This window comes from Electrona antarctica, assembly GCF_951216825.1.
Source record: "Electrona antarctica genome assembly, contig: scaffold_116, whole genome shotgun sequence".
NCBI classification, from domain to species: Eukaryota; Metazoa; Chordata; class Actinopteri; order Myctophiformes; family Myctophidae; genus Electrona; species Electrona antarctica.
Window position 1 is genome coordinate 238,652 of NW_027637470.1, and position 10,159 is coordinate 248,810.

Genomic DNA, 10,159 nt, shown 5'->3' on the forward strand with positions numbered 1-10,159 from the left:
CTATTACCACACTATTACCACTATATAGGCCTATTACAAGCTCCTGATTACATCATAGGCTAATGATATTATAAATCCATATGAGCCTGCTGCAGAGATAATCTATTCTAGCCTTCATCTAGCAGCTTAAAACGGTTGACGTATATATTAATCCATTGATGATTGTAGTTATTGTGAAGACACCTTGCGCATGTAAGCCACACGTCACTTCATTCATAGTTTTAAGAGCTGATTTGTCCAATCTGCCATTGAACACAGCCATGTCAGTCTCAAACAGAGCAGCTGCTTCCTTATGGCATACATTTTCTCAAGATACAACTATGTAATTACAAACAACAAACTTATACTTTTTATTGCTTTTTGATATACCATATTGATATGATGATATGATAATACTTTATTGTCAGTTTGCACTGAAATTTGTTTTGCGACCCAGCGGCCTTGTATGCAACACATATACACACATTTGACATAACACAGGACAAAACTAGGAAATACAATTACGTATATAGAAACATAAGGGCAGAGAGCAATGTCCACAGCTCAATATAGTCCTGGCCAAAATCCTGATTAAGCCTCAGGGTCGACTGCTGGACAAAATACCTCTTCAGTCTGACCTTATTGTATGCTGGAACACCATATCTCCTTCCTGAAGGCAGCAACCTATACTCTCCATACAACACCATATCTCCTTCCTGAAGGCAGCAGCCTATACTCTCCATACAACACCATATCTCCTTCCTGAAGGCAGCAACCTATACTCTCCATACAACACCATATCTCCTTCCTGAAGGCAGCAGCCTATACTCTCCATACAACACCATATCTCCTTCCTGAAGGCAGCAACCTATACTCTCCATACAACACCATATCTCCTTCCTGAAGGCAGCAGCCTATACTCTCCATACAACACCATATCTCCTTCCTGAAGGCAGCAACCTATACTCTCCATACAACACCATATCTCCTTCCTGAAGGCAGCAACCTATACTCTCCATACAACACCATATCTCCTTCCTGAAGGCAGCAGCCTATACTCTCCATTCAACACCATATCTCCTTCCTGAAGGCAGCAGACTATACTCTCCATACAACACCATATCTCCTTCCTGAAGGCAGCAGACTATACTCTCCATTCAACACCATATCTCCTTCCTGAAGGCAGCAACCTATACTCTCCATGCAAACATGGCTAGTATTCCTTGCTAACCTTAGGATGCTGTTATCATACGTGGATGTAGAGCCTATGCAGTGGTTGTCCAACAATCTTTGAACAAATGTTTAGTTGTTGCAGCAGTTGTGACTTTAAGGCTACAGACAAACATCCATACCAGGTGGTACTACAGTACTGAAGAACACTCATAATTACAGAAGTGAAAAACAAAAGAAGAATCCGTCTACTATAGCACCAAAGGATCTTGGTGCTATAGTAGCTATAGTAGCTGCTATAGTAGCTAGTGATCTTTCCACGACAGGAGATATTCTATTTATACTCCTACTATAGGTATTTATATGAACATACCTGGTTAATCTGTTCACAATGAATATTCAGTGCCTCATTGTCTCTAGCACATTTTGATGCTGACTTACAAGCCTTCAATCAGTGTCAGGTTCAAAGGGCGTCTGTGATGAGCACTGAACAGGAACCACACACGATACTCACCCTCAAATACGTTTCTCTACCAGTCAAGACTTTTCCAAAGATGTCTTCACTGTTGTGCCACGACAAAATATAATCTTGATTGCCTTCCAAACCCAGTCTCATAAAACATATACTCTCTCAGACCATTTCAGAGCCAAGCTATATGATGAAATCAGTCAAATGTTTGAGGGGGTATTTAATAGCCAAACATGTTCAATATATTTACATGTACCATACATAGTCATCCTTTATAATTTGGAACACTTTAGACCCCATTATCCCCATAATCAACCCATAAATGACCCAAGCCGAACCCTAATAAAGCCTATACTGTATGGCAATACAGTATAGTATAGGATATAGTAGTGTCAATGCTATGAATTCTTTCATGAAAAAAGGTCAGTAGGCCTGTTAGTTGTGAGCTGATGCTAACCAAACTATCTGTCAGAAAAGTGGTATCAGTGAACTGGCTCTGGATTGGCTGTGCTCCTAACAGGTCATTGTTTCCATTGTTGAGGGTATAGCTTTGAGTGTTTCTGTACACCAACCTTGTGTAACACAAACATTGAAGACAAAAGTGAGTTCACAAATTGTGATTGGCCAGAATGAGATAATAAGAGCGCCCCTCACTTCACACAAGTGTTATTTTGTATTACTATGTGTATTATGTAATAGCACATTTATAGCACACTATTACAACACTATTACTACATTTAGAGCACACTCTTACTACATGTTACCACATTAATAGCACACTATGTATTACCACATTAATTTATTCACTGGTGTTACTGTAATATATACACACACATACACAATATTTATCTTAATTCAAATATAGCTGAATTATATTCCTGCAAACATGTATGATTAACTGTAAGGGAAAGGCTCGGTCAACCCAAGTTGAGTCTGTGAGTGTTCAGGCATGGTGCAGATTCAGGGAATACGTATAGAAAGAGAATGAAATCCAGACTCTCAGTAATAGTAGTAGTCTTGTTTAATAAAGTTAGAATCCACAGCAGCAGTCAAACCAGGCAGACGCGTTTCTGCGCGCAGGCCTTTGTCAGTGTCGGAATTCCGACTATATATTTGGTAGCAAGAGACACAAACATGACACAGATTCCTAGAATTTATTTTGTACTTTTCAGCTGTAGATGACAATGTGTTTGGATATTGTTTTTAAAGCAATGCAGATTGATAAGAGCCAGGTGCTGAGTGTTGGATTTGTCTAGCAGATTCGACTGAAAATCAACCGATAATCACCAGTAGGTTACTTATCAAGACGATCGTATCGACCTACTGCACATGCTGGGAGCCTACTGAGAACAACCCACCTCATACACTAACCTAAACATAACTACAAGTACGGAGAAGCGCAGTCACTTCTGTGTTTCCTAATTAGGAACCCCAGACTACTGCCACTGGTGACTATCGGGTTGATCACATTCAAAGCGGGTGGATTTGTTAGCAGTGTTATTGAGTTGAGCGGTCAGGTCCAGACCATCCAGGGGTCATAATATGTCCATACAGACAAATGTGTCCGTGGCAACGTTTCGGTCAAAGAAACGTTGCCTAAATAAAGTTTGTATTGCAAGTGCAGACGGTGTGCAGGTCTTTGTGCACTTTATGTGCATTTTTCTGAATACATTGAGCCCTGCCTATGTACCTGTCTCATACCATATGTGTGCGCATAAGACTTTGTTGCCTAATGTGTTCATGGCAAAAAAAGGAATTTTGTCATTATTCAATGATTAGAATGCATTGATTCAGAATCAAGCATTCAACTAAGCAAGTCAGTTGTTGATATGTTGTTGACATGTTGATAAGATGTCTCTGCTGTCGGAAACAAATTGGTAACTAATCCACACCCGGGGGGGAATCAAACATAGAAAAAGCAGTCCAACAAAAGTGTTCCAGCGTGGCTGAATAGCACTTTAGGTATCCAAGCCTGTAGATGGATGCTATTGCTTGTTAGTCCCGGGCATTTGCTGCTTACAGTTCGTCATCGGACGTGTCAGAGTCAATGTCATATTCTTCTTCATCATCAGCAGGACTATCTTCCAAAAAGCTGACGCTCTCTGCTCCAGATAAACCCTTCAGGTAACATTCCCTTGAGTGGGTCATCACTTCTTTGATCTTCCACAGCTTTCTCTGAATGATGCTCTGCAGACCGTTCAACCCGTCTTCACTCAGGCCCAACGGGGGTGACTCTTAGAACACAAGAAAAAGTCTGTTAGTAACTTTAACCCATTTAGACCTGAGGACATGTTTCTATGTCAGTGGTGCTCAACCCTTTTCATGTCAAGGACCCCATAATTATCTGTATTTGGACGCCCCTCTAAAAATATGTTGTTCCCCCCCAGAAGCAAAGAATGTTCACTGTGACAGAATATATATTCAAAGATTTGCGCCACATTTTCAGGATTTTTCAAAAATTGCAGATCTACAAGCTCATAGTGCCGCGCTATGATCTGCTATTTTTCAATAGCTAAAGTATAACATAATGCTTACAACACTAGAAGGGGTTCCCGCCCAGAATGGGTTAACAACAGTCGTCAGAGTTGTGTATCATGTCTATGAATTATTATATTGCAATACATACCTTCCGTTGCCTCAGATGAAATAATGCAAGATAGCTCCTTTAGGCCATCAGCACGAGTTGAAAGAGACTTCCAGTGTTGATTCATCTCTTTCACGAGGATCTTCTTCTCCTCCTCATGTCTCCTTACAGCCATTACGGTGTCGAATGCCTTTCTCTTCGTCTTGAGATCGACAGAGTCTGGAATGCATTTTTGACACAGATTCACAGGGAGAATGAGTAGGATTGCCAATTGCCATTTGTAAACACATGATTCATGTGTTGGCCACTCCTCAGTTCAACAAGCAAGCATATGATCTATTATTGTGTCGTTATGCATCTGATTTGTTGGTAGTCAACAGACTAGTGTACATACCAGTGAGTTGTAGGTGCCATGGCCATGCTTTCTCAACAGACAGAATGGTTTCCATGGACAGGGCTTCGTTGCATGGAACCATGCTGTTATATTGCTCCACAGCAGAAGACAAGACCTCTTTCTCCGACCTAATCTTGCGGCGGATCCTGGCACGCCCCTTGTTCCCAGAATTATCGGCATAAAGGCGCTGGGTCCTCCTCCTGAGACTCACCACTAGCATCTCAATTGTGCTTTCCAAGCCACTGGGCCCGTATGCAGCTGGTGCTGCAAAGACGAAATAGGTGGGTTGCACTTTAAGTGAACAATTATTCACAATTTCATGCAAGATTGCAGTAGAGGATGAGTACAAGGCACAATGTGAGTGGAAGTTAACATTACATTCTCTACTGATGTCACCTGGCAAAAGCATTTAATGAGAACAGCCTTATACCTTCAGCCCACTCCTTTACATCCTGGACCCACTCTTCCAACTGGCTCTCTGCCACTGCAAATTCGACCTTCATCGACTCAAGGTTCTGTAAGTGGCTTTGAAGAGCCTTGCTGGTCTACAATGACAAAGAATCATAGCCAATAAAACAAATGTTGTCTCTAACATGTCGGGATATTCAACATCTAAAAGAACGTTATTGATGTCATTACCTTCTGATACCGGCGAGCCAGTGCGGTGGCTAAATTGTCACACTTTTTCCGATTCCAGTTCATAGCCATGAGGGTTAACATGTCGTTGCGTCCTGCCAAAAGAAATTGATATCAACATTATCAAAAAATATAAAGAAATTAGTTTTGCTAAAAATCGGCCTCATGACGCTATACCAGGCCATTGTGTAATAATTGGGGCAGAGGTGTGTCGTTGGCATCCAGGGAGTGTGTGTGCACAGTTTGGCATCGGCTGAGCCAACAGTGCCGGAGATTCGCTGTACACGGATGGATGGACACACACACACACGGATGGACACAGACAAACAGCCAAACATACTCTCCCCATGCCTTCGGCTGGTGGAGACAATAAATGTTAACATCCTAAGTACACTTAAGTAATGTTTTTTCTTTACAGGTAGTGCTGTCTGTGGTCACCTCACCTGCTTTTGACATGTGTTTTGTGGTCACTGCAATCCTAGAGAGGAAGGCATTGCATTGCTCTACCTCCTCCCCTAGTGTCTGACCCGCGCCATCCTGGTATTGCCCACTCCATTTCACCTGGGTAAATATACAATAAATACAATGCTCAGATGATGGCGACAAGCCGCGACATTCACGTACTAGTGTTCTGATAGTCATTCAATCCAATGGCAATGTTTCCTTACCTCACATTTGAAATCATGGGCTTTGGCATGAAACACGGAAAGAAATGGCTTCATGTTCAAAAGATGCTTCAGCTCTGGACATTGATCTGAAACTTTTTTGAGGTAGGGCCAATATCTGCATGTCACATCCATACAAAAAAAATTGATTTGGCTGCTGGCCATCTTTTGCTGCAGGTACATGGGGTAGGCATATATTTCTCCCCTGTACATATTTAGGGCACAGAGTAACACTCCATGCCGACACACCGCGAGTTCCAGTCCCTCTTCATCTATACAGCTGGTAGATTTTCTGGAGGTCTCTCTGGCTGCTGTCCACTCCCCTCCACAAACACCTTTTCCGGAGTTCTACATTATGGAATATGAAAGATGAAAACCTTCGTATGTACTCGTGCACATATAATTATTGTATGCAATCCAATCATGCTTACATGCTTTGTCTTCTGGTGTATGTATTCCACAAATCTGTGCACGTCTTCATCCTTGGCTATGAAGTTGCCTTCAAAGATAGCCGGTTCCTCAGATCTGAAGAAAACAAAAACGGCACACGAACAGCTTACTATATCTTACAGTATGAGGACACTTGGTGCATATTAGACTTGTTTTTTTATTTAGATAAATGGTGTTACAATATACTAATTTAGAAGTACCTGGCTGCATTCTTGAAACGGTAATGTTTGCGATTTCCGTCCACTGATAATGCAACCATGTCCGGTGTGCATGCTGGACACTTGAAAGGCTCTTCCTTGCAGAGGTTTTCCAGCTCAAACTGCACCGCTTCCCACTCAAAAAAGGATTTCTGAAAGGCATCTCTTAGGATCGTCCCAGTCTATTTAAAAATAAAGAAATCGACAGCTAATAATGTGCAACCATTATATTAGCAGCCAATTCAACCCAGATGACAAACAGATGTTCTGTAGGCTACAGAAGTTCAATACTCACACGACCAAAGTGGACAGTGCGCTGATCAAGCATTCTAAAAAAGGCCTGGCAGGACAACCCTGGTGATGCCATCTTCATCTGTTCGAATGAATGGAAAACATCCGTCTCATAAACGGTGGCGAACTGAAGCGTAGCAGGCCAGTAGTTCCGGTTAATTAACGCATCTATTGACCAACTCAGTGGCCTTGTGGTTAGAGTGTCCGCCCTGAGACTGGGAGGTCGGGGTTCGATCCCCGGCCGGGTCATACCAAAGACTGTAAAAATGGGACCCAGTGCCTCCCTGCTTGACACTCAGCATCAAGGGTTGGATTGGGGGTAAGTCCCTGCGACATACTAGCGTCATGTCCAGGGGGTGTACTTGTACATCAAGCTGCCTCACGCTACAGAAACAGGAGATAGGCTCCTGCCCTATGGGCCTCATGGCTCGGCAAGGCTACTTACTACTACTACTAACGCATCTATTCCAGCAGTCCAAGTGGCGTTGCATGCATCACAACTCAGGTCGGGCATGTGGAGATCATATCGTCCTAGGGAGCAACACACACACACACACACACACACACACACACACACACACACACACACACACACACACACACACACACACACACACACACACACACACACACACACACACACACACACACACACACACACACACACACACACACACACACATCAACAGGGTTAGGGTGGTACAGTGTGGGTGTGGCATATATTTTATATACGTACTGAAGACAAACTTGAGTTTTAAGAAGGATTTTATTAAAGACTTTCAGTTCCTTACCATTTATTGTGATGAGAGAAACCCCTTTCCCTGGCTTCAGCCTCAATGCCTCTTTTGGACAACTACAAATTAAATCAGGTATCTGCACAGGTACAAAACGCTCTGAAAAAAATCATACATCATAAATTCAATAGGAAATACATCATGATCGCTTGAACGACCACAAGAGACAGAATCTGTTCTTGAGAAATGTCAAATAGATTGCTGAAAAAGTATTCCAATATATTCTCAGGAAGCTGATTGACATGGGGCATGCAAATGCATTTAAAATGAAAACAACAAAGTATTGTTTAAGTGATCAAACTAACAAGCTTAACGTGTCAGTTAAATATGTTACGGTGTACTCACAAACAAGAACTTACCACAATGGCAGGTAGCCTTATCCACAATGCAAGTGGTTGGAGACAACGGCTGGTAGAAACCGGCAGTCATGGCATCTCTGTTGTGGAGCACATATCTGGAGTGTGTGATGACGTCACATTCAGCACAGAGGTAGGGGCGTGGTTGGCAGTCATGACAGCGAACAGCAGCTGGATTCATGGCACACTGTTGGCAGATGTGTGGGGCTACATTTTCTTTTGCTGCTGCACTGTTGACTAGCCTGGGTCTCTCTGCTCTCCATCTCTCTGCAAAGAGACGCTTCCGTGTACTCCAGTCGGAAGAAGCCTGGAGAGGCGCTGATGCGGTTGGTGCTTCCTGAACATCCCCCAGTGAGAGCTGGAGCTCTTGTATGAAACTCTGTTAAAATATTACGGCATATTGAAAATCAAAAATCACTTTCTGTTTTACATGATATACAAAGTATAATGCATGGAATGGCTGGGAAGAGTGTAGTTGAGAAGAATTTGAAATACAAACATGTAATTAACATTTGAACTCGATGACAGATTGTTACAAACTTACAATAAAATATAAATGTGATAATGAAATACACACCAACATTATCTGGAGAAACTGCCACCTCATAGTTAGTGTCAGGAACAGAGGGAGGAACAGTCTTTTGACGGGATACATCCTTCCTACTTGGACCAGCTGCTAACAGAAGAAATAACAAAAGAAACACTCATTCACATTCATAAGACTAAAATCAATGTCCTATTTGTTTAAAGGCTAGTAGTGGCAGGCAACCTTATTATCCAGCCTGAGATGACTAGTATACATTTCAGTGGACAACAGTTCAATTGCCTATGAAATTAATGAAGCGCCATTCATTTTCTTTCCCTCCTTTATTTACCCAGGGTATAGCTGAGCATGCTCATTTTCAGCAACGCCCTGCACACATAGAAACACACACAGACACACATTAAAACCTGGGAGCTGACCAGTACAACAACATCAGTCTTATACCGTTGGCCACTAAGCAGCTCCACTGGAGCAGTTGGGGGTTCAGTCAGAGTGACTTGCTCAAGGGCACTTCAGCGGTGTTGGGTGAGTGATGACCAATCACTTCCTGACCCAGATTTTTCCTGCCCGTCCGGGGAATCGAACCGGCACCATTGTTTTGATGAAAGTTAGTCCATCACCATGCTCATATCTCCTACCCTCCATGGCCAACACTCAAATTCGTCCATTGTTTTCTCTCTACTGGCTATATGCCTTTCTGGTCCTTTTCTGTTCCTATTCTATTTATGAGTGGTGCAGCCACTCTGAGCACGGAAATAGCGTTTTTTCACCACCAAGTGTCACTGTTTATACGCAGCCACCCATTCCCCCCCCACACACACACACACTCACAAAACCACAACGGTCCTGGCCATGACGAGTGTGTTTCTGTGTGTGTGTGCGAGCTGAGCAACTATTATCAAATACACTATAGCCAGCCCAACATAACAACTTCTAGACCAATGACATTGCCCGGAGCGGTGGTGAGTAAACACAGAGAGAAGGGCTGGGGAGAGAGGTGGTTTCTCTTCACCGCCGTGCAGTGACGTCACGTCATGTTGTAGTTTTGGGTGATAGCAGTGGTCACCTCATCACCGAAAACTCAACTATGATTAGGCCTTAACCCAAGGGGGAGCTGGGGTTTTAACCGGTAAACTTCAGCTCAGCAGTTGCTTTACTGCCTGAAACAGTGCCGTCCCAGCTCACAATGACGACAACTTTGATTATCTTGTTTTGTATACTGCTTTAGTACTGTATGTACTAGTATAAGTCTTAATTTATCTCTTTCAATTACCCAACACTAGTGACTACTTGTTTTGTACTCCTTGATTTGAGTGGCAAAATAAGCAAGATCTCTCAAATATATTTAATGCAACAACAATACTGACCCTGATTTGACGGTGTCCTGCTTGAACTGGGCCTCACAGGGATGATGTTTCCATCGCAATCTCTGTTTGCCCACTTCACCGCTGGCTGAGGTGTCTTTCTCTTTGACTTCTTAGATGCTGGTGGTGCCTCCCCTTGTGACTCCAGTGGAAACAAGTCATCAAGAGTGTTTAATACATTCCTTCTAGCTGATCAACAAACTCATCCAGGTCCGCGAACGGATCTTCGGAGTCACTCATGGTGATGAGTAAAAAGTACAAAACAC

General features: G+C 42.8%; 1 protein-coding gene across 1 annotated transcript; it reads right to left on the reverse strand.

The window, feature by feature from the left end:
* Positions 1 to 3,634: 3,634 nt before the first annotated feature.
* On the reverse strand, positions 3,635 to 6,673 carry LOC306918909 (uncharacterized protein; the record flags this gene model as incomplete). Its single annotated transcript, XM_079531750.1, has 9 exons — positions 6,548 to 6,673; positions 6,329 to 6,422; positions 5,901 to 6,245; positions 5,676 to 5,793; positions 5,236 to 5,327; positions 5,027 to 5,141; positions 4,597 to 4,860; positions 4,245 to 4,421; positions 3,635 to 3,852 (listed from the first exon to the last, which is right to left on the reverse strand). The coding sequence occupies exons 1-9, from the start codon at positions 6,604 to 6,606 to the stop codon at positions 3,635 to 3,637; spliced, it is 1,482 nt and encodes a 493-aa protein (XP_079387876.1). The 5' UTR covers positions 6,607 to 6,673.
* Positions 6,674 to 10,159: the final 3,486 nt, after the last annotated feature.